Source organism: Gekko japonicus, unplaced genomic scaffold (genome assembly GCF_001447785.1).
Source record: "Gekko japonicus isolate JY-2015 unplaced genomic scaffold, Gekko_japonicus_V1.1 scaffold5, whole genome shotgun sequence".
NCBI lineage: Eukaryota > Metazoa > Chordata > Lepidosauria > Squamata > Gekkonidae > Gekko > Gekko japonicus.
The window spans coordinates 1,849,815-1,875,355 of record NW_015168652.1 but is presented as its reverse complement, the minus strand read 5'-3'; the positions used below and the strand labels follow the sequence as shown (position 1 = coordinate 1,875,355).

Below are 25,541 nucleotides of genomic sequence, written 5' to 3'. Positions count from 1 at the left end.
AGCGAGGGCAGCACAGTTGCATGTGGGGAATCAGTCTTTGTCTTTTGCCAGCACCAGTTTAGTTCAAGGTTTCCTCCTGGTGTTGTTTTGTGGTTATGGACCTTCTGCATAGCCTCCTTCCTCTTTATAACACACAGCAGTCAGAATGGGGAATTCCACTGGAAGGGAAGATGTTTCAGAGTGTACAATCCCATAGTTTGATCAGAGCTAAGATTTCAGCCTTGCTATGTTTGCTCTATTCCCTTTACCTCTCTTGTTGTATTTTTTGTTCTAATTTCTATATGCATACAAATTTTCTCCTTTCAAGATCAATGGCACAAAATTTTAATTTGGTTTTAAAATAATGATGAGCTTGTGCCATTGCACACATACAACTTGATGGTATTTGTTTTTCAAAAAGAGATGGATTGAACTGTGAAATATCTGAGGCTCTCTGAGGTCACAACCTGCTATTAAAGAAGAGAAGAAGAAGAGATTGGATTTATACCCCGCCCTTCATTACCCAAAGGTGTCTCAGTAAGCAGAAAATTAGCAGATCAGAGGGAAACATTATAGTCTGGTTCTAGTCCAGCTGCTCCCAGACTGATTTTATATTTGTAGGCTGTGATCAGATGGCAGGCTTGGCATGGTCTAGCCATGCTTCTAATTTCTCCAGAGCTATTTGTTCCAGTGTGGGTGCAACCAGACCCATCACCCTTTTTTCTTTTAAAAAGTGTGCATGTGCAAAACTGCTTATTCACCAGGAGGGAATATGCGGTTATGCGCATATCACTAACTGTGAAAAAAAATGGCAGCCAGGGAGCAGAAGTCACAGACCTCACAAATGGCTTGAGCATGGAATGGAGCAATCAGACAACAGGAAATGTAAGGTGGTACAATTTGACCTGTAAATACCGGCCTTTGTCCAGTGTCCAGTGTCGGCAAAGTTGGTGAGGTCAGGGGGCCAATGACTGGGGAACGTCTGGATGTACATATTAAATCCATTAGGGACGACATCAGACTAAACAGCCCATCTGATTGCACCCAACAGATTTATTTATTTTTACATCAGAGAATATGTAAAAATATTATGGACAGATAATCTAAAGTGGTACAATCTATTCTCTCACATCTGGACTCTGTTGCCTCATTCCTACCTTATTCAGTTGCATGTGTAAATTGTTTCAGTATCCATACAGTGTCTTGGCAGATGGGAAGTCTTTTGTGATTACCTTATATTTCCAGCATAGTCTTCAGTGCTGAACAATATGTTGCTATGTTATAAAGTTATGATTGTTTTTACCCAAGTATCTCATGACTTTGAGAACAGTAAAACAGGCCCTTGCCCTTGATATATGTGATATTTTTGATTTTATTATGCTGTGTTCTGATATATGGGTGAAACTGTGATAGGTTGCCAAAGGGAGATGCTGAAAGAGCTGAAGGAATTTGAGTGCTCAAGAATATTGTTAGTTCTTATCACCATCACACATGCATTGTTCCTCGCAACATGGATCATATCAAACACTCTGCTCCAATGAAATTTATTATTGGTACAAGGAAAGCACATTGGGGAGCTATATGTAGCGGCCTGTCAGCTGGAATGGAGTAGATTTACTGCCAGTAAGCTTAGGAAATTTCTCCTGATACTTATATAGTAATACACAGAAGGTGAGACAAGTGGCCCTGTCTGTTTTAGAGGCATGCATGGCTTTTTATCTCCTTCCATTGTCATTGCTGGCAGTGCGGTAGTAAAGTTCTCTAAATATTTATTCATCTAAAAGGAAATACCTACAGATATCTTTTCAAAGAGAAGCTAAGCAACAATTCATCACCTAGCCTTGTGCACTTAGTTCTTGTAGAAAACAACAATAACCACACGGCCATATTTAAATAGCCAGCTTTATCAGCAAGATGTCTACTATTATTGTCTGGCAGCAAGTATATCCTAAAATACAATGTGTTACAAAAAAACCTGCCACATGCTCATTTCTCTCTAGCTATTAAATTTTTGCTCGTATAGAAAGATTTCCCAGTGTTTCTGAAATATGCTAAGCCCAAGGGCCTCATAAATTTCCAACGAAATTTCATGACTGGGAAGAGCAGCTCACCAAAATGCTTCTTCACAGGACCTATATTCTAATCTGGTGTATGGATGGAATTGTGGAGAGGGCCTTCTTGGCTGATGTTAGGGAGCCCAGGGAATGATGTAGACTAAGCAGATATTGTTAATGAAAAAGTAAAACACTTTGAATTATGCTCAGGCAACAATGGGAGTACTAATGGAAGGTCCCCTTTGTGAGGTGTGTTTTGCACTAGCTTTAACTTTTGAACAGCCTTCAAAAGCAATCCCATGCTGAGCATATTACAACACCATTGTGAATATGTACATGGGGAGGTTGAAAGCAACAATTCTTGGGGGGGGGTATAGAAGTCTTGAGGAGGCATACCCACGTCTGCCTCCTCAAAACTTCTATCCCGCGGAGAATCATAGCTTCTAGCTTCCCCCTGTCCACGCATGCCTCCACCTGTGCAAAAAGCTTTAGCAACTGCTCTGGTTTTGGCAGTGCTAATAGTTCTTTCATCTCCAACTCCATCCCCAAGAGCACATCAGGCAAAAGAGGCTCTGCCTCTGAGACCCCTGGTTGACACCCCAGTACAGCTGGGCACCAATGGGCTGGCAGGACGGGGGTCACTGGTGGGCTGGCAGGACAGGGGCCTGTGGATAGGGGGGTGGACTTCTCCCCCCCACAACAAGCACTCCTGCCCCCCAATCTCACCCTCACGGCATCGAGGGGGGTTTGACAATTATGTGGGAGTGTGTGGGTCCTCAGCCAAGGAACCCACTGACTGAACCCCTCTGCACTGGCTTGAGCAGAGGGACAGGTGGTGAGTCAGAGCTCTGAACCCAACAGACACCACCCCAGCCGGGGACAGGTGTTCAAAAATCCCACTGGGGGGGGAGTGTGTGGATCCTCAGCCGAGGAACCCACTGGCTGAATCCCTCTGCCTGCCTGTAGCAGAGAGACAGGTGCCTCAGAACCCTGAAGCACCAGCACTGTCCAGGGACTTCCAGTTCCTTCCCTCTGCTTCTAACAGTTAACTGCTCTGTCTCTGCCTAATCGCCAGCTGCAAAGTGAAAGCAGCTGAGTATGAGCTGCGGGCATAATATCTATTCTGCTCCCATAGAGCAGAATGGGAGCTCTCTTGTTGGCAGCCAGAGCTGCCTATCAAGCTTTGGAGGGCCACTACTGTTGTTTCCAGGGCTCTGGAAGGGCTCCAGAAGCCCCTCCCCTGCCTTGACAATTGGTTTATCAGTGCCAGCATGTCTGGCTCATGAACCGGCTTCATGCACTTCACAAACCTCTGGTTCATGGCCAGTTCATGGGAGACGCAATTGCATGAACTGAGGCTCGTGAACCATGAACCAGGTCTGGTTCATGAGCTGGTTCGTGCCCATCCCTAGTCAGAAGAGACAGGAGGAGAGGGAGGCAAGCAAACTGGGAAAGGCTGAGAGGATGCAGAGAAGGAAGGACAAGGAATGTAAAGAAGGAGCTGGGTCTTGGGGCAACAGGCAAGGTAAGATTACCATTCCTGGGCAGGCCTGGTAGAACTGCCACAAGGGAAAGCCACAGCTCAGTCGACTGAGGCTTTGAAGGGGCAAAGTAGGTGGGTGAAGGGAACTGTACTCGTGAGGAAGCCTGTGTGAACTTTGCTCAGTGCAATAAAGAGAAACTTAAGGAGCACAATTGTATCTGGGTGAGTCACTGCTGCCCATGGAAGACACTTATGATGTGTGGTGGAGCCGCACTGAGTTAAAAGGTTGCTTCTTTCTCACTAAATTAAATCAGACACAAGCGTCCCAACAGCTGAGTAATAGGTTTGGGAGTATTACACTGTTTAGGCATCTGTGTGTATAGATGCTAAATGGCATCAATTGTAAAAGTTTTGCTACTTTGAACTGACGTGATCTTTTAATCATTATTACCTGAGGGCGGGATCCTGGACAGAGTGCCCATGGGCACCATGGTGCCTGCCAGCACTTCTCCTGGTGTCTGCCAAATGTTTTTAGAAAGTGGGCAGGGCAAGGTGGGGCTCTTGGCCAGCAGGGCTTCGGATTGGCCCCTGGAGATCTGATTGGCTGTGCAGATGAAACAACCATTGCTTTGGCGGCAGCTGCCACCACAGCATGAGAATCTTCACTGTGTGACTGAAGGTAGGCTGTGTGTATGCAAGAGCATATTTTTAAGCAATAAATTCATTTTAAAAGGCATCCTGTTAAACAGTGCTTCTGCTTGAAAAGCTGAAGAATTACTTTTAGAGATATGCAGAACCTCACTCCCTGAGGCTCTGTAGTCGGCTGGCTTCTCCGCCTGTGACAGCCATTTTGTGGTTGGCTCTGCATCCTGTTGCAGATGGGGCTGTTTTAGGGCTCCCTTGATTTTGTTGTCTGTCTAGAGGCTGCCTGTCTTGTGTGGATTCATCTCCAGTAGGTAAATCAGAGCATCCATTCCTTCTCAAGGTGCAAGATTTGTATCCCTGAACTGCTATACCCTCTGATATTAGAATATAGTAAAAATTGATTTCTTTCTGCGGAATTAAAATCTGATAGTGGTCCTTTCCACATTTGCCTGCCACTCCAGATTTTCTCAGTGTTCGAGTCGAGGCAATTTAAGTCCACGGCAAAACAGCATCCAAATAACCAAGGGGCAACAGCAGGCTGAAACCGAGCTGACCCCTGAAGGGAGGTAATGTAATGCAGAAGTGGGGGGGGGGACTGGAATAAAAAGGTTGAACTCGATTTTAGTGCAGAATGGAAAAAAAACCCCACTGGATTAAAAAGAGGGTTGAATGTGATTTTAATGCAGAATTGTTTGGAGGACACTGCAGTGAACATGGATTAAAAGGAGTGTGCAGAAAGGGCCAATTTTTCTCCCATACTAGTAGTCCCCAAACTTTGAACTTAAGGTGACTGTGGCAGCATTTTGGATTAAGGGAGACGTGGCCATTTATGTTTAAGGTATATTGAATAGATGTATCAAAAGCAGACTTTGGTTTTTCCCCATGAAGCACTGCAGTATGTCCACTGCCTGCTTTTTAGCAGCAAAGTGGTGCCTGACTATGAACACGGTAAGCTCTTTTCATTTCAAACTAGTTCAGACTAGCTCTTTTTTTGGCTTAATCTTTCTAGACATGATCTCTTTCATCAAATATGTCATTTCCTGGCCCACAATGACAAAATGTAATATTTTACTTAAAAATGGCCTTTTAAAATAGCCATTGCTCTAATTAGCTGGTGATGGCTTAATTGGAATCTGTCAGTGAATTATTGTAAACAAACGTCTGCAATTCATTGCAAGCAAGCTTGGATATTTGGGAATTCAGAATGATGAATAAAAAGTTACACTGGCAATAAAGATCGCTGTTCCAGCTGTGATTCATGATGCAGCTTCCCTTAGCAGAGCACTTAGTGTGCAACTGATTTCAGTGTGATGAGATTAATATGTTATTTATCAAAACAAATGCGCCAGGCAAAATGCTTGCGGCTTCATTTTGCAGGCCACCTCAGTGGTGAGGATTAAGGCTACTATTTAAATCATATCAAAGGAACCGAGAACTTGAGACAGTTTGGTGCCAGAGGCAAAAAGTCCAAATGGCATGCATTCCACTGGTCTTCCTCATACTCCATGGTGGCAAAAGTATAATAAAGAACAAAACAATTTACCAGTCGCAGCTCTTTAACCTGCTGCCGGCAGGGAAATGTTTCATCCTGCATGGGCAGCTTTGATGGGGTGAGCCAAGAAACCCAAGCTCCAACAGCATTCAGTAGGGTTGCCAACCTTCAGGTGGGGCCTGGAGATCTCCCAGAATCACAACAGACTTCCAGGCTACAGAGATCAGTTCCCCTAGAGCAAATGGATGCTTTGGAGGGTGGACTCTATGCAATTGTCTCCTGCTGAGGTCCCTCCTCTCGAAACACAGCCCTCCCCAATATCCACCCCCCAGATCTCCAAATCAACCTGCAATGAATTCTAGCCCCAGCAGCTGGATGGTGCTGAAGGGATAGAAACAGATACTTGTGCATTCTAAGCTCTGTATAAATTCATTATTAACACTCTGGTGACACTGGACATAAGTGGCTGTTTGTGGTAGTGTGTCAAAAAGCAGTGCACATGGCAGTTTATGGCGACACGCTTGTGGACGCATCTCCCGAACCTCCCGGGGATGTGATCTGCACACCAGCAGAAGGGGGGGGGCGACTTGGCAAAAGGCTCCTAGCCATGGGGCTTTTGAGGGGTGGCCTCTTCGCCAGCACGATGCTGGGGAATTGAGGTGCTTCTCCGCCCAGACGGTCCTGCCGCTGAGTGTCCGTATGAAACTAGAGCCGCTGACCGGGACAAGTGTTGGAGATCGAGCGTTTTGAATGTATGCCGAGCGAGGTTGTATGACCAACAATGAACTGTGATTCAGGTTAAAGTGAAACAAGAACTTAAAAAGAAAACTACCCCCTGGTAACGGCGAAAAAAGCGAGTGGGGGAGGGCCCCCTCCCATACGCATGAACTAAACAACGAAATACTAAGGGGGGAGCGGAAGAAAAAGCGGTGAAATTTGTTTTGAGAGACTCATCAGAGTGTGGATAAGAGTATGGGCGTATTTCAGAGACTGTAGCAAGTTTTTATAAAAGTAAACAATCCATAAAGATGGCGGGGAAGAGGGCAGAGAAAGACAAACCAGCAAAAGTGAAACCAGCTGGGATTGCAAGCCCTCGACCGGAAGAGACCACTGAGCTTTCCAAAATGTTGGCAGAGTCCTTGCGCCCTCTGCTGGACCAGATGACTAATATCGAACAACAGCTGACGAATCTAAACCAGAATCTGGCAATTCAGCAGCTCCAACTGACTGAGACTTTAAAAATAATAGAGCAAATGGCTGAGAAGGTGAAGGAAATGGACGCCAATGCTAAAAAGGTCAAGAAAAAGGTGCAAAAGCTGGAAAAGAAACAAGCTTCGGAAGAATCACAACTTTTACAGCTGCAACTGGAGAAAGCAAATTTGGTCCTACGGTTCCAAGGGGTCCCAGAATTAAAAGTAGAGAATCTAAAGCAACTTCTGAGTGAAGCATTAGCCCCAGTTACAGATTTGAAAGCGGAGTATCTTGCAAGCGAAATGGATGAGGTCTATAGGTCCTATTCCATGTACACCAAAAAGAATAATCTGCCTGGGGAAATAGTGGCTAGATTCTCAAAGCGACATGTGAGGGATTCTATCCTGAAAGCAACAACAGGAACACCCTTGAAAATCGGAGACAACACCATCAGGATCCTAAAAGACATTCCATTTGAATTAAGGCAAAAGAGAAAGAAATATAAAGATTTAATCCTTTTTCTTCAAACAAATAGCATTGTCTACAGATGGTTAATTCCAGAAGGCATCATTTTCAAACTACACGATAAAAAAGAAAAGATTGACTCTGTTTCCAAAGCACGTGAGTTTCTGAGAGTGCAGCTGGGAGAGCCAGCCGAGGTCGAGAAGGAAGAAGATGACAGCAAATCCAGTGGCGAATTGGACTCGGTGTCTTCCGACAAGGATTCTCTTTCTGATAAGGGGGCAGCTGCCCCTAAGCATACATATAAATTGAGGATTAGAAAGATAAGACAAAATGAAGGCTGAAGGACTCTGAATTGTGCCTGTAAGCTTTAGTTTATGGTGGGATGCTCTGGGGGCACTCTTAAATGGTTAAAACATTGGATAAAAAGATTTAAAAACTTAGCATAGCCGACTATGTTCAAAGTGATGCTAGCAATTTAAGATTAACATTCATAAGCTGTTGTTATGATCTCCTATACTTGGGGTTTTAGTTAGTTGTGGTTTTCTTTCTTTTCTCCCTTGATGTAGTTACCCTTTCCCAATTTTTCATCGTAGTTTGTAGTGTATTAGAAAATGCAATAAAAAAATCCCCTTCGGGGGGCCAAAAAGAAAAAAAAAAGCAGTGCACATGGAACTCAGCATGTAATGTCCATGTCAGAACATGTTGTGGGGGGTTGGAACTCAAATTGAGCTATGTTGTTCCTGGAGGTAGCTGCAACGACATTACTTGGGCCAACATACACGGTACTCTCCAGTTCTTAAATCGTATAAGACAAGTTCCTACTTGCACTCTTGGAATAAGAGAAATGCACTATAACCTTATTCTAAAACCACAGATATTCTACTGTTGCAGCAAACGCTTGCAAACATAAAAAAATAAGTTACCTGGCTTGTGACAAATCCATGTCTCTTGTCATGAGCATGCGTAAGCCTTCTTCATTAAAAAAGAGATTGTTTCCTCCAGACATGATCCCACATTTCCTAGATGGTTTTCCACCACTCACCAGCAAAAATCTATCAGACTCTAGCTGACCTGAGAGCACAGGACATAGTTATTTAGGATTTACCCTGCAGCATTGCTACTAGAACAGTTAAGGGAGATAAATAAATTATTAGGTGTCAAACAAACAAATATTTGTACAAGAATTCTTCATCTCTAATATCTTTCATGGAAAACACCAAAACACCTAATTTAAATAAAATACACAAAATAATTAATGTTTTTCAATCTTCCAGGAAGATTCTGGTTATCTGCCAAATGCTTAGGGTTGCTAAATGTTACCTACCTTGCCGGCGGGGGACTCCTGCGTGGCTCTCGGTGTGTGCGCGCTGCATGCATGTCGCAGGGAAGTGACGTCATGATGCCGGGCACGCTGGGGGCGGGGCCACGACCATACAAGGGAAAACCATAGAGTTTTCCCTTGCATGGCCATGGCCCCACCCCCAGCGTGCCCGGCGTCATGACGTCACTTCCCTGTGACGTGCACGCTGGGGCGGGGTTCCCCCTGGGGCCCGATTCCCCGGCGTTGGGGAACGGGCCTCTGGGGTGGGGGGATTTCCGCCCCTCGAGGGGATTTGGCAGCCCTACAAATACTTCAAATTATGAATATTATGTCATGACAGAAGCAAGCATGTTTTGAATGGGGTTAAGGAAAAGACTGTGCATGGTTAGTGCTTTAAACTAAATCTTGCCTTTTGATAACTTTTTTCATAGATAATCTGACAAAATGCGCTTTGACTCATGAAAGCATATACTATGGAAAATTTTGTTGGTGTTTAAGCTGCTACGGGACTCAGATTTGTTCTGCTGCTACTACAGACTAACATGGTTAGCCACCATGTTTGAGATATATGACAATTTTGAATCTGTGGTCAGTTCTTTAATGTACAAGGTTGGATATTGCTTGAGCAGCCTGATCCTGAACACATATGAACACCTGAAACTGCCTTATACTAGTTCATCATTATCTACAGTATTCACATCACCAATACCTTGATGGCTTTTTTACTGGAGATGCTGGGGACTGAACCTGGTACCTTCTGCATGCCAAGCAGATATTCTACTACTATTCAGTTATGGCCCGTCCCTATTCAGTGCATGTTTACTCAGTTCTTCTGTATTCAATAGGTTTGTTCCCATGTAAGTATTCATAGGACTGTGGCTTTGTGTTTGAATCAGTTCCTTTGTATTCATTTAAAATACTTTAAACCCACTTTCCCCAAAAAACTGGGGTTAAGATGGCTTAAATCAATCATTAAAACAACAATAAAATATGTAACACTAAAAGCACGAGACAATGACTCAGTTCAAATACCACTAAAAGTCCTCACCGACAAAACAGCCATGTGGTTCTTTCTAAATATCTGCAGAGAAATGCCCACCTCATCTGCTCCTATTTCCCATTCCACATAGTGGGTGTAACAAGAGAAAAAGTGTATGCAATGGTGAAAGACATGCATGCTGCCCTGGATGCAGGGGTGGTGAAGAAAAATTCATCTAAATATAGTGCATGGATTCATATGAGGAGAGGTGGTCCTTCAGATACGTAAATCTCGGGTCATGAAGGGCTTTAAAAGTAGAAACGAGTACCTTAAATTAGGCAGCAAGCAGGTAACCAGTGCTTTAGATCAGTTCTGCAAATGGTGTGAAAGTTGCAGAAGATTGCTGGGAGCAAAAGAAATATTTGTACTATGAACTGAGTGGAACTTAGGATCCAGCCCAGAAAGAACCAGAAGAGAACTGAGGTGGTGCAGAGTGCAGGGGTGGCAGGATCGATTGCAATATGTTTTACTGAGGTAAATCAGATTAACATGTTAAAATGCTAATTTGGCCTTAACAGGCCTCTTGATAGGTGGCAATACAAAATATTATACAAAAACTGAAGCATAATAGTTGACAGTACAATCAGTCAAACCTACCTTCAAAATCATCCTTGAGAAAGTCAGGATTCTTGGTACATATTCTACAGGTTGGTCCAGAATAACTAGGATCACAGATGCATTTAGTTCCATTTATGCAACTACCATGACCATTACACATCTCCTCACACTGTGGCCCAATGTATACATTGTCAATGGCCCAGGTCACAGGCTGAGACCCAGCAGGATAGAAGCCCTGGTACCATCTGAATCGGACTAATCTGAAAGAAAGTAATATCTTTATATTACTTGCTATTTTACTGCATTATGTTGACTGCAATCTGCCCTGATGACAGTTCTGGGTATGTGAGTTGATCATACAAATGTATTTGCTTGCTTATTTATTCACAATATCCATATTCTGCTTCTCTAAAAAGTCTTGCCTAAGGAAATAGAAGTGATGCAGTATCAGTATGAGAAATTCAGATTACAAATTTAGAAAATTATGCAGTGAAATAACACAAACCAATCAACTTTCAACTCCAATGAAAAAAGTAAATGTATCACTCTATCTGACATACAGAAGCATTGCTCATGCAAGGCCTGTGCTATATCAGGCCAGCCATGTTTCCCCTCAGCTCTTCTAGCAGTGTTCTGTTACCCTGTAGCAACTTTATTGAGGACAGGACACTAGGGGAAGCTTTAATATGGCTCACAGGCTTGTTATCCCTATCTTGGGAATATACAAAGGGGCTGTGAAACAAGGCAAAGGAAGACCAAATGAAACGATTGCATGGAACCACCAAACAGTTACTATGGCTCAGCTGAGGATTAACATAAGATCGTTTTATACATATATTTCTGAATCAGTCAGAGTTGCAATGAGAAATACGGTTTCATTCATTTCTGTAGCTGAAGTTGGAGGACATGTAAGGAAGACATACCAGCAGGCATCCCTTCTAAAAGACAGGCAAATAAGGAAACAAAATCCAAACTGAAAGAATCTGGTGTGTGTTCAAATGGTTTTGATAGGTGATGAGGAACAGACTGGTCTGCATTTGGGTCTTTCCTCAAAAAAAAAAAATCATTAAAGACTGGGGGAAGAACTTACTGAGTTTGAGTTGGGAAACCAGAGGAACACAACAACAGGCTTTCCAGATATACAAGGGTTAACAATAATAAAAGATGCATGTTCATATTTAAAAATTAAATCATTTGTTTAATTATTCAACACCAGCATTTCCAGTTTCCTCATACAGCAGCATGAGGGGGCTGTTGCATTTTGCTATCAAATATGAGGTCGCTTGCCCAGTGGGATAACTTTCTCTTGTAAGCAGTCTCAAACTGCTTCTCACGATATGCCTTAAAGACATGGGATGCCTCCAATTGTCTAAAAAGATGCCCAAATGTCTTGCCTCAGAAATATACATGTTATGATCTGTGGCTTACAGAGGCTGCAGTTCTATACATACTGAATAAAACAGGACTTCCTTCTACGTTAACATGCATGGGATTGTAAGTCTTTTAATTCACAGATCTGCCTCCAGATCATTTAGATATGACATTTCCATGACATGTCAGAGCTGGTAGTTATTCAGAGGGTTGCATCCAGCGATCCACCAGTAGACAGTTATAATGGTCACAGATCTTTCCTGTGTTCTCCCCCCACCCAGCAGTCTTCAGGTGTCTAGTGTCAGTAGAGCTGGTGTGTGGAGAAGAAACAGAAAACATGGTTGCACTTATGTGTAACTGTTGTTCACTGAATGATCTTTAGTGCAGGCACAGATGGGACCACGCTTGTGCAGGCCAGCTGTGGAGAAATGCTTTCAAAGTTTCCTAGCTCTTCCCAAAAGGTTCGGAGCACTCCCCTTCCCCTCTGACATGAGCTGGCAATTCCCCTCTGAAACCAACACAAGATGGAGGCAGGGAGAGCATTCCCTCCCTCAGTCCTTCCTTCATCACCATGGAGGAGGACTCACACAGTAGAGGATCCCACAGCAGGGAAAGGAGAAAAGGATGCGTACTTGCACAGAAGACCACTTGATGAATACGAGTTACAGGTAAGTGCAACCCTTTTTTCATCACCATGGCTTCTGTGCATTCCCATATGGGAGAATAGCAAGCTCACTTACCAGAGGAGGTAGGCATGGGATCCTCAGCAAAACTATGATTGTAAGACTGGTTTTCCCACAGGCACATCACTCCTGGAATCCATGTTGACAGTTTAATACTCTATGAAGGTCGGCAGAGAGGACCAGGTGGCCACTTTGCATATGCTGTTCAAGGGCACATTACCCAGGAATGATGCTGAAGAAGACTGTGACCTTCCTGAGTGAGCTTTTAGAGGGAAGGAACAGTCAACCTTAGAGAGGGAGTAAGCTAGTTTGATTGTGGTGACCACGCAGCATGAGATGGTCTGGACAGAGACTGCCTGCTCTTTACGTGGACCAAAAACGGAAAACATTGGTGGAGCCACAGGGTATGGATACCATTGCCCCTGGACACAGGCCTGTGAAGCAGATCTGTGCCTCTTGGTTGCAGGAGGCTTGACACTTGGTGAGGGAGGTGGGGACACCTCAACACTTCATCATCAGATGATGGAGGACTCTCAGTAGGTCTCATGGTAGGAGAGGGTGTTTGTGGGGCATACTGGTGCCATGGGCCCAGTTCTAGAAGGCAATCCCCTTAGAGAGGATGGGTCAGTAGTAGCCTGATGCTTCAACATCTCCTTCTGTGGTGGTGGCTCCAAAGAGCTGCATGGTAGTGACAGCTGCCTTGGCCTAAGAAATGCTCCCAGTTCTGACCTTGATTCCAAGGGCACTGAACCCACTGACAGAGTGCAGGCCCTCTGCTCTGGTCCCAACTCCTTCCAACCTGGTTGGTCCTTGCCTGGAGTTCCCAAAGCTTTTTCCCTGAGGAAGGCTTTCGGGCAGGAAGCCCTTTTCTGATGAGCTTTTCGGATTTAAACGGCCAACAGATGGGGCTAGCCCTGACATTGTGGGACTCTCCCAGACATTTAGGAAACAGTCCTGATCACTGGACTAGGCCATTCTGGTCCCACATTCAGAACATATTTTGAACAGCACCTTGAGTGAAAATGAAAAGAACAACTGAACGATGAAGGGAAAGAAGTTTTGGATTGCTCCCCTTCTCTCAGTCCCAGCCACTACTGAACTCTCCCTTTTTTTTTTTTAGAGTTTCACCAATGAAAATTAAGTGTCGAGAAGAAAAATGGTCTGAGGTAGGTTCAAAGAGCCAAGAAGACAGTGTCCTGTCTTCATGGCAGTGAAGATAGGACTGAGGGAGGGAGCGCTGGTTTGGGTGGGAAATTGATGGCTTACATAGGAGGAGTGCTCTGAAACTTCTCGAAAGAAATAGAAAACATTGAAAACATTTCTCTGTGGCTGACTTGTGCAAGTGTGATCCCATGTATACTGCACAGAAGCCATGAGGATGAACAGGCTACTTCTGCCTCTTTTCCTGTTCTCCCCAAAATCAGTGCGGCTGTTAGTTTGCCTGGATACCATAATTGCAGAAATCATCTTTCACTTGGTTAAAAGCAGACTGTTGGGGGGAAAGGGAACCTGGGAAAGAATCATAGTCCTTATGCAAAGGGGTCACTGGATCTAACCCAGACAGTACTGGGTTGACGCCTGGTGAGGGAGATGGGGACACCTCAACGCTTCATCATCAGATGATGGAGGACTCTCAGTAGGTCTCATGGTAGGAGAGGGTGTTTGTGGGGCATACTGGTGCCATGGGCCCAGTTCTAGAAGGCAATCCCCTTAGAGATCAGTAGTAGCCTGATGCTTCAACTTCTCCTGCAGTGGTGGCTCCGAAGAGCTGCATGGTAGTGACAGCTGCCTTGGCCTAAGAAATGCTCCCAGTTCTGACCTTGATTCCAAGGGCACTGAACCCACTGAGAGAGTGCAGTACGGAGGGTAGAATGAGGGGGAACATCTTTGAGCCAGTTTATGTGTACAATGTATGTATTTATTTCATATGTAATTACTCCAAAAAGACATAATCTAACTATGTTAGAACAGCAATAAAATACTATTTTAAAATTAACAAAAATTAAAAAACAAAACTAATAGTCCAGTGAAAAAATGGAAAAGGTGCTTCTATAATAAAGTTCAGATTCAAAGAAATGGATTCAGTACCCCAAAATCCTTTAGAAAGCTGTGTCCAAACTGTTTACTATAAAAGCCAATACAGTTCTATCGTTTTTTCTTATGGCTATTATGGTTTTGGCATTTTAAGGCATTAGAACTATAGTTTTTTGTATATTAGAAGTAGATTAGATACCCCCAAATTGTTTAGAAAAAAAGAGTTTTCCAATTTTTACTCAACAGTGCCCAGGCATGTTACATTTTCCTCAAAATTTCACTAGAGTATAGCAGTATCCAGATATACAATACAAGGAACTCAAGAACTGTAAAAAAGTAAGGCAGAAATATACGTTTCCACTAGTCACTTAAAAATACAGATTTTCTGAGGTCTCTCAGGCCTAGGATGTTTAGGAATTTACAAAGCATTGCTAGGCAGTGCCTGACAACTAGAAGGAGGTCAATGAATAGAGATACTTGGGGGGAGGGGGGCTGTGATGCTGGCTGCGATGTCATGTGGCTTCTGGTTAAAAACCAGCAGTGACATAAGTAGCTCTAGGAATCACTGGAGACTCTATGGTAAAACTATAGAGTTTCCAGAGATTCCTAGAGCTACCCTATGTCATTTCCTATTTTTTTACTAGAGCTGAGGTGATACTGCAGATGGTTTCCCATTTAAAAAAAATGATTCTCCCACCACTGTTCTGAGCAGCAGCAGGCAATGGGAGTAGGGGGCAGTGGATCCCCTGTGCTGGCCAGGGCCTTGGCAGCCCTAGATTTAGAAGTCAAAGCAAGTTCCTTGAATTCAGTTTCAAAATAGATTAGTGCCTAACCAAGAAAGGTTAAACAGCAATGGTATTATATATAAGCAGTGGTTTGCCAGGCTGCTTCATTTTGGACCAAATTTCAACGCTATTTTCATCTATAGCACACTGCAATAGTCAAAATGTCAAGTTACCAGAGAAAGCATGTTAATGGCCAAGTCCTTAGACTCCACTTTGTTTCTGTGTTCATGGCAGAGGGTAACAGAAATTGAAACACAAATAAACTGTGCTATCCCATGGTTTAAATATCACCAATTATATCATTTATTGACCTCTAAACCAGTAAAAGCAGCATTGTCACGTCCATTATCTCTATTTGAACACATTCTTAAAGCACAATCTGGTTCATTAACAGGTCTTTTGTCTTGTATATACCGTTTATTAGGTTCAGTTCCAACACTTTCTCCAGTTTCAGCCCGTACATAAAATAGATGGATTCAAGATCGTCAATCTAGATTGAATCCAGATGACTGGCCTAGTGTTTGGAGGGCTCCTAGTAATCTATCTCCTATTTTCTCTATTTGTTATCAATATTTTAAATTGGCTCATAGATGGTACTTATCTCCATGCCATCCTTCAGAAAATATATAAAACTGGTTCTGATAGATGTTGGAAGTTATGTGGATGTTCTTCTGATTTTATCCATAACTGGTGGGCTTGCTCTAAAATTTATGCTTTTTGGGATTTAATTCTTTCCTAAATAGAACAGAATACGGATGTTTGCCTGGATAATAAACCCGAAATGGTTCTTTTAGAATATTAGCCTGCCCTACAATTAAATAAAATAGACTTTGAATGGCTGGCCATATTGTTAACAGCTGCTAAACTTTTACTTGCAGCAAAGTGGAAAGATTCTTTAACACCCATGAATGAACAATGGGCCATTAAATTATGGGACCTTTTTATAATGGGAAAAATTACTAATGCATCAACTTCCATTGAGTTCTGTAGACAACAGAAATTTATTACACTGTGGACTCCTATTGTTGAATATTTGTCCTCAACAAAGCTATTCCCCTCTAATCCTTATTATCATATAGTGTGTTATTTGTAATAGTCTTTTCTATACAAAATGTTTTATATTATTGGACAATGATAAGTTTTGTGTATGTATTTTAATAAAAATAAAAATGGTAGAGGGTAACAGTGGAAAAAGAAATATTACTGCCAGCAAACTTAACACATGATTAAGTCTCACTGAAATAACAGGGACTTTCTTCCAAACAAGGTGACTAGAATTGGCTGTGTTCCTTACGTCTATTAGTAGCATGTTCCACTTAATTCTGTTTTGGTCATGGACTCTCCTGAACACTCCACACGCTCCCAAATCAGTTGGCTCCCTGATCTTTCACTCAGAAACTGTCCCTATCCACTGGCTGCGTTGCCTGAGTCTCGCCTCCAATATTCTAAACAGTTTGCTGTTCCTCTCCCCCCAGTAGCCAGTCGGAACACAGAGGTCATTTGCATATGCGGCCTGATTGGCCTTTGCCTCTAACAGTCTAAACAGTTTGCTGTTGCTGGTGGGAGTCACTGAATGTGTCCTGAGGTAAAATACATATCCCAATTTCCCCTTAAACGGTCATTGGAGTTGCCAAAATACATATTCCAATCCTCCTTTAAACGGTCACTGGAGTTGCCAAGATACATATCCCAATCTTCCCTTAAACGGTCACTGGAGTTGCCAATCTTCCTGTGGGGCCTGGAGATCTCCCAGAAATCACCGTGTTCCCCAGCCACAGCACATCATTTCCTCTACAGAAAATTTCCCAGCTATTACAATGGCTGCTTTGGGCAGTGGACTCTATGGCATTATACCCTGCTGAAGTCCTTCCACACCCCAAACCCTGCCCTCCCCAGGCTCTACTCCTCAGATCTACAGGTCTGGCCCTCCCCTTAGTATTGCCAGCCTCCAGGCAGCACCTGGAGATCTCCAAGATCAGTTCTCCTGGAGAAAATGGCTGCTTTGGGCAATGAATATGGCATTATACCCTGCTGAGGTCCCTCCGCACCCCAAACCCTGCCCTCCCCAGGCTCTACCCCTCAAATCTACAGGCACTTCCCAACCCAGAGTTGACAACCCTGTAACTGGCTGTGGAACCGTTTTCCAGACCCTTGGAACCCAGAAGACATGGCATAGGAGGAGGTGCTTTTCTACCTTAGCTGCCACTGCATAACCCCAAATCAAGAAGAAGAAGAAGAAGAAGAAGAAGAAGAGATTGGATTTATACCCCGCCCTTCACTTGGAGTCTCAGAGCGGCTTACAAACTCCTTTCCCTTCCCCTCCCCACAACAGACACCCTGTGAGGTGGGTGGGGCTGAGAGAACTCTGACACAAACTGCTCTTTTTCAAGGACAACTGTGCCAGAGCTCCCTCTATTTTCCCCTTCCCTCTGCCACCCCACCAGCCACAGTCAGGACACTCACCTGGAGCTTCCTTCTAGAGCTCGTTGTATTTCTTCCCACAATGGGCCTTACTCCTAGTCTCCTAATAAATGTATTTAGGATGGTGTGTGAGTGGTGGTAGTGGATATCACCATATCTCTATCTATCCTATCTCTTTTTATCTGAACGTGTTCAGAGGAGGGCAACGAAGATGTTGAGGGATCTGGAGACCACGTCCTATGAGGAAAGGTTGAAGGAGCTGGGTATGTTTAATCTGGAGAGGAAATGACTGAGAGGTGATATGATATCCATCTTCAAGTACTTGAAGGGCTGTCATATAGAGGATGGTATGGAGTTGTTTTCTGTTGCCCCATAAGGTCAGACCAGAACCAACAGGCTGAAATTAAATCAGAAGAGTTTTTCGCTAAACATTAGGAAGAACTTCCTGACAGAGTGGTTCCTCAGTGGAACAGGCTTCCTCGGGAGGTGGTGGGCTCTCCTTCTTTGGAGGTTTTCAAACAGAGGCTAGATGGCCACCTGACAGCAATGCTGATTGTGTGAACTTAGGCACATCATGAGAGGGAGGGCAGGAAGGGTTGCATCAGTGCTTAGTTCTTGTGGCCCTTTCTTACACACCCAGAGAAATGCTGATCACCACTTTGGGGTCAGGAAGCAATTTTTCTCCAAGCCAGTTTGGCTGGAGATCCTGGAGATTCTTTGTCACCTTTTGGGGATTGAACAGAGGTTACTGGGGGTGCGGGGTATTTGTGAATTTCCTGCATTGTGCAGGGGCTTGGACTAGATGATGCTGGAGGTCCCTTCCAACTCTATGATTCTATGATTCTATCAGGGTCCAGTTTTGTGTATAAAGTGTTGTCAAGTTGCAGCGGACTTATGGTGACCCCAGCAAGGGGTTTTCAAGGCAAGTGAAAAGCAGAGGTGGTTTGCCATTGCGTTCCTCTGCACAGTCATCCTTGGTGGTCACACTTCCAAGTACTAACCCTGCCTAGATTCTGAGATCTGATGAGATTTTATTTTTTTAATTTATGTTATTTATAGTCTGCTTTCTTTCTTGGATCAAGGTGGATTAGGCAGAGTGACTCAGTATAATCAACAGGATAGGAAATTCAGTAAACAATACCATAGGATTAGGGTTCTGGAACCAATCAGAAATCTAAACACAGATCTGAAGCAAAGCATAAATATTAACATGACACATTAAATAGAGCAAAATCACATAGTAGGATCCTAGCATGCTGCCTTCCCTCCTATGGAACAGTTACTGAAAAAAAAAGTCAGATGAAGATTAAGGTTGGGGGAATGCCAAGACCATTGCTTACCCACAGAGGTGCAGCTTTCCAAAGTGGATGACCTCTCTTCTCCAGCCCTGGGTTGTCCCAGAATAGTAAGTGCTGCTTGGATGATGCTCAGTGGAGCACAGAGAACTGAGGTAGCTACTGCTACTATAACATAAAGGAAGAAGCAGGTGCCAGGTTGCCCCCAAATCTCTGGAGAATTCAAGTTTCACTGGGTCAGCGGATGAGCTATCAGTCGTGCATCCAATATTTATCTGAAGTAGAATGAAACAAGATTGTATGTCCCCATTGTATGGATGTTTCACTACTAGCCAAACTATGTCCTTTGGGGAGGTGGCTCAGAGTTACAGCATTTCAAGTGAACAGGCTCTAGAAGCTTGACATAGCATAACACTCAATTGCACAACACAATGGAATGAGCAAACTGTGAAAGATTCTTTGACAAAGGGCTTGCACAAGATAAAAGGTTTGCTATAGTACTTTGTAGTTAAGACTTAATCTACCACTTTTATTAATTTATGTTAGACCAAAAGCAGTCGTAAGACACATGACAGTAACTAATGTTTGCTCACTTCTTGTCCCTCTGCCTCCCTTGGTCCTGCCCCTTCAGCTCACAGAGTTGGCATTAAGGTTTGCACTGGCACAGTGGGTTGCATTCTTGAAAAGTGTGGCTGTTAATGCACAGATCAGAGAATATCAGGCTCTGCAACTAACAAAATGCTTGCCTCTACAGCTGTTTTTGGAAGATCAGGGTATTCGTATCAGCATTCATGAATGAGAAAGAGAGAGGGATAGAAATAATGCTGAACAGAGCTAAATTTCAGACTTTCCATCTCTCTTTCAATAGCTCTTTCATAATGAAAGAATAATTAGAACCACTTAAGTGTCTTGAGAATAATAAAAAGACATATGAATCTAGGGTGTGGTCACACAACAAGCTTACCGCGATTTGTTCCCGCTGTAGATTTGATTGGGAATATTTGGGGGGGGGGGTTGGGATGACCACACATCCCTCCCTGAACTGCTTGCATCGTGCAACGAGGCTCCAGGCACTGTTCAGATAGCCGCACTTGGGTGGCACGGCTTATTTTTTAAAAAAAATTGGCTTTGCGCATGCGCATATACACATGACCGAATTACCGCTCCCATTGGAACTCGCCATACTCTCTTGTTCTTGCAGGTCCCCCCCCCCCCAGCAAACAAAATTAACCGGTGATGTACAACTGAGCACTGGAGTCTATATGTGTGCTTGAACATTTCTACATTTATTTTATTCAGTACAGGATTGCTCATGTGCACGACGACGGAAGCTTGTTAAAAAAAAAACATTGTGAGGAGGACATTCAGATGACCTAATTGCGATCATTGCGAGAGATGGCTGTCCAGATCAGTGAAATTGTGGATTCAAAGCACAAATATCCAGAAAGTACTTGATTTTCTGGGTGTAGGAAAATTCGCCAGGGAACCGGGAGGATTGTGCGAGTGAGCCCACTTTGCTGCAGGAGATGGATGCAGCCATCTGATCAGCAATTTTAAATGTGAGAGGGTACAGTGGTGAAACCCCATCAAAATCTTAAGACTAGACTTAAGAAACCTTATCAGGGGAAATTCTAGTTCTAGTGGCAGATAAATATAGGAAAAGCCTCTCATATCATTTTGTGGTACAGAAAACCCTTATACCACCTTGTCCTTGTACAATCAGCTATTCAATACAGCAACACCAGGTTTCCTATTGCAACCTCAAATATTTCCATATATTCCCACTGGAAAAGCATCTGCTGTTTTCTCATTTTTTCCCAAGTTCCTTGGAGAAGGAGTAGGATATAAATGTGATAAATAACAAAAGAAACAACTCAGGTAGCAAGCTTGATAGAAAACCAAGTTATTTCTGAGTGTAAATACTAAAAACATAAATGCTGCTAGCTTCCTTTCTCTATTTCAGTTGATCTGGAATTTAAAAGAAATGGTACAGCAGAACTAGTTCTTAGAATGCAGAAATGCAGGGTGGCAGCTTTCACTGCATTATACATAAGACCTTCTTGCTTACCAGCTTTTTACAAAATCTCAACTAAAGACATCTAATTTTTTTAAAAAAGCAAAATGCTTTTGTCAGATTCCAAGGAGAGCATGTAGGAGGTCTTATGGGGTAAAAACCACGGAAGACTCCTGCCTGTCTAAATGTGACCTTAAAGGCATTTGTTGAACAAGGTTTTAATCTATATTTTAAGACCAAAGACAATTTGCAATCAATATATTATTTATTAGTTGTCATGACACATTGAAATGTGCATGACTACACAGACAAAGTTTCTAAGAATATATAATGCATACTTTCAGCTGTTTACTGTAATTGGACTGGAATGTGCTGCAGCTAGTGATGCTTTGTAGGAGTTAGCTGAATATGCATAAATGTGGTATGTGCTTCAGCTGCAGTTTTGAAATGAGACTCTTCAGATCCCTGACTGGCCTCGGTTGCAGGCATGCAAATCCATACAGTGGAGCCAACCACACCTATGATTTAGGGCAGAGGTGTCGAACTAATTTGTTATGAGGGCTGGATCTGACATAAATGTCACGTTGTCAGGCTGGGCCATGTGTGCCACCAGAGATATAAACTTTATAAAGATGATTTCAGATGTTGAATGGCAATAGCAGGCTTCATGGAATTAAGGGTAGTAGGCATGGTAATGAGACAGGAAACCCAGGTCTCAGTTTGGTCCAGGAGGATTCAGTTCAGGAGGATACAAACAATAAATGGAAATAAGTCTACAGAAGTGAGCAGTGATTCATGAAAGCTCATCCCCTGCTGCAAATTTTGTTAGTCTTTAAGGTGCTATTGGACTCTTGCTCTTTTCTACTGCTACAGAAAGACTAACATGGCTACCCATCTTGATCTGTCTAAAGAAGTGAGCTCATGAAAGCTCATTCTTTACCACAAATTTTGTTAGTCTTTAAGGCACTACTGGACTCTTACTCTTCCTACTGCTATTAGAAACCACAACATTCAAAAACCAGTGCGGGTAGTTTTTAACCTGGCAGGACATTCAGTTGCTGACTTAAGAGTAGCAGTTCTCTTACAAAGAAATTTCAAAGGGAGATTAGAAAGACTACTGAATTGCAACTGATAATGAATATAAAGAAAATGCATCCTCCTGAACTAATTTTTTAAAAATAATTAATTTTTTATTAATAAAGCGAAAAAGCACGACAGCAATTACATACAAGTCATAAACAACTTTCTTTACAGTGAGTGGTGAACCAAACAGACACTTATAAATCCCATTAGTCCTAACAAGTTAACCCTCTTGTAACCCTATTGCCCAAGTTTCTCTTCTTCCTGAACTAAATTGAGACCTAGGTTTCTTCTCTGTTTACCAATGCCTGCTATTGTCATTTGGGGTCTGAAATCACTTCATTCTCCAAGATATAAGGACAGATGGACTCACATTCTAGCTGTATCTGAAGAAGTGAGCAGTGACTCATGAAAGCTCATGCCCTGCCACAAATTTTGCTAGTTGTTAATGTGCTACTGGACTCTTGTTCCTTTCCACTAATAAAAATGGCAAGCTGTGCTGTTAGGTTTCTCCCCCCACACACACCTGTTAGAACTGGAAAGGGAGGGGGACGAGGGGGAGGAGCCCTCAGCCAATTGAGGGAAGGAAGGCTTGGGCAAAAGCAAGCTGCAATGCAGGAACAAGGAAACAGGAACAGAAAGTAGGAAGCAGACAAGAGCAAGTTGCTTGCAGGCCAGATAGGAGCCCTGCAGGGGGCAGTTCTGGCCCGCAGGCCACATGTTTGACACCCCTGACTTTGGGTTTTACCAACCTGGAGGTTAAAACCAGCGGCAGTGGTGGTAATGTTGGGGGGGAACTAGAGTAGTGGTAAGGGCGGAAATACAATTTCCCCTCTCCCACAAATCCTTGTAGGTCCCCCTTGTATAAACTACTGAGTTTCTAGTATTAATCAGTTTTCTAATTCTTCATGGATTGGACTAATCCTAGAAATTCAGTAGCATCTCAATGACAGAGATTTGTTTCCTATCTTTAAAAATGCCAAGCAGGCAGTAACATACCAGGCTAGATTTAATGTTCCACAATTAAGAACAGAAGAACATGAAGGTAAATACCTCAAACTGGATTATGGTGTTCTCATTCACAATCAGATCCCTTGTTGTAATCGAATGTTCCCCAACTTCATTTGAAACAAATACCATAGCAGAATCTTCTTCCCTATTAGAGAAACAAAAGTAATGCTTCATGAATAAATGATTCTATTATTGTTACCCTTTTATTTCTACAACACTTCTTATATTGTAATACGCACGGCGCTCCTTTTGAAGAGTATGGACAATAAAGCCCAATGTTCCCACCAGGGTAGAAAAACCAGTTGTCCTCCCTTGGTCCAAAGTCAAACGTATCCAAAAGGATAACAGGATTCTTCAGGTTGTTTCCATCAATAATGAAATTGTCTAGAATCCAGATTTCTTCTTTCTTACCTAAGGGAAAAAAGAAATGAATTCATGACTCTCAGTTTAGATGCCAGAAAAGAATGCAGAACAAAATACCTATCTATATGCTATTAGCCACCCATGGCCCTCAGCTACGGACAGCTAAAGCTGCAGATCTGGGCCACTCAAAGGCTAAGCAGATCTTCCTGCACAGTTGGAGGACTTTCCAGGTGTGCAGTAAAATCTGAAATGTTTTAAAAAACATGGGGGGGGGTAAATCTCCCCCCCCCAAGTAAAACAGCGTTCTCTGCACCTGCATACTTCCCTTTGGCAGTCAACAGCGGTGGCACTGGGTCCAGTGGTGGTGGCTGCACAGCCTAGGACTCCGTGCTGGGCACAGCAACATCAGCTGCACAGCCCAGGAACCTGTTGAGCCTGGCTGAGCGAAGAAGGAGCCGCTCCAGCCCAGCCTGGCGGTGGAGGTCAGCAGCTGCAGTGGAGGAGGCCAACAGCCACGACGGAGGAGGCTAGCAGCTGCGCTGAGCCAGTTGCAGTACCAAAGGAGGCTGGTAGCCACACTGGGCCTGGCTGCAACAGTGGAGGAGGCCGGCAGCTGCACCAGGCCCAGCCACAGTGGTGGAGGAGGCCAACAGCCCCACTGAGTCTGATGGCAGTGGCAGCAGATGCTGGGAGCTGCTCTAGGCCCACATGGTGCTGCAGCACATGACAGAACCTGCTCGGCTGCAGCACTGGTGGTTGCTGGGAGCCACTCTGGGCCCTGCCATGGCAGCAGTGGGTACTGAGAGTTGCTCTGGGCTTGGAGCAGCTCATAGACACCCCTGCCACTGCGGCCGGGATCCAAGATGAGGCCTGGACAAGAGGCCTCATCAATGGGGGGGGGGGAGATTGGATCCTCCCATGAGTTTCAGAGGCCTTCCCTTGTCTATATATTATTAACCACCTGTGGCCCCCATCTGTAGATCACTAAATCCGCAGATTGGGGCCATGTGGAGGCTAAACAGATTGTTCTGCAAACTTGTGGCACACCCCAGGTTTGCAGAAAAAAAAATAAAAAAATACATGGGGTAATTTAAACCCCCCCAAGTAAATCAGTGTTCTCTGTGCAAGCTCAGGGAACACACTTACCTCCTGTGGTCAATGGCTGCACAGCTAGGGGCTCTGCTCTGAGTACAGCAGTGGCCATGAAGCCCAAGAGCTGCGCTCGATCCAGCAGTACAACATCCCAGGGCTCTGCGCTGGGCCTGATGGCTGCTGTGCAACCTGGGAGACATTCTGGGCATGCCATCGCTGAAACCTGGGAGCCACATTGGGCATGCTGCCATTGGAAGTGCACCCCAGGGAGAGCCCTAGGGGAGAGCAGGACTGTGCCAGGCCCGATGGCAGCTGCTGGAGAGCCCAGGGGCCGTGCCAGGCCCTGCAATAGCAGCCCTGCAGCCCAGGACTCCATACTGGGCCCAGCAGCGATGCAACCCAGGGAGAATCCAGGGGCCAAACCAGGCCTGGCAGCAGCTGCTGAATAGCCCAGGGCTCCACACATGACCTGGCGGTGGCTGCCAAAGAACCCATGGGCCATGCCAGGCTCAGCGAGAGAGTGGGGTGAGGGAGATGGGATCCCCCCCAGGTCTCATGGACCCCCCACTTGTCTATTATAGTTAGTTAACATTAGGGATGAGTGCTTCGTCCCAAAGCTATATCAAAATGCAAACGGGCTCTTATACTATGTGCCCTATTTTTCCTGACTTTATTTTGCCCATCAAACAGTAAACTTCTGTTTGTAAGTGCACCCTTTGGGTCTGTGTATGTGTTTTTAGTACACAAGGTGAAACTTAGCATGGCATCATTAAAAATTGTGAAGATGTGAAGTGTTACAGAATTCTCAGTCTTATTGCTGCTAAGCCAAAGCAAGCATTTTCAGCTCTAGTTTTAGAGAACATCTGTAGCTTTGGATGCCTTGTTACCATTGTTGTAAGGCTGCCAGAGTCTGAACCGTGTAGCGTTGATTCGTGCTGTGTATGGCAGTGGGATGTTAATGAAGAGAACATCAGTTGTTTGCGTAAAGTAAAACTCATCTATCAGATGCCAAGTGATGCCACCACTGATGGAGTACTGAAGAAGAATGGAATGAGACCTCTCTGGTGTACCTAGAACAAACGGAACACACCATAATAGCACAGAAACAGTCACTGGGAGGATGAATGCTTAGGCGGCTTACTGTGGTGGCAGAGCTCTTAATGAG

At 44.0% G+C, this 25,541-nt stretch overlaps 1 protein-coding gene across 1 annotated transcript in view; it reads right to left on the bottom strand.

The window, feature by feature from the left end:
• RELN (reelin) overlaps window positions 1–25,541 on the bottom strand; it is a 585,476-nt gene that overhangs the window by 70,812 nt on the left and 489,123 nt on the right. The window contains exons 39-44 of the mRNA XM_015415052.1: window positions 25,264–25,446; window positions 23,161–23,332; window positions 22,964–23,066; window positions 18,862–19,091; window positions 10,267–10,487; window positions 8,233–8,380 (exon numbers count right to left, since the gene is read on the bottom strand). Of these exons, the coding sequence (XP_015270538.1) occupies window positions 8,233–8,380; window positions 10,267–10,487; window positions 18,862–19,091; window positions 22,964–23,066; window positions 23,161–23,332; window positions 25,264–25,446 (1,057 nt within the window). The remainder of the gene's footprint in view (window positions 1–8,232; window positions 8,381–10,266; window positions 10,488–18,861; window positions 19,092–22,963; window positions 23,067–23,160; window positions 23,333–25,263; window positions 25,447–25,541) is intronic.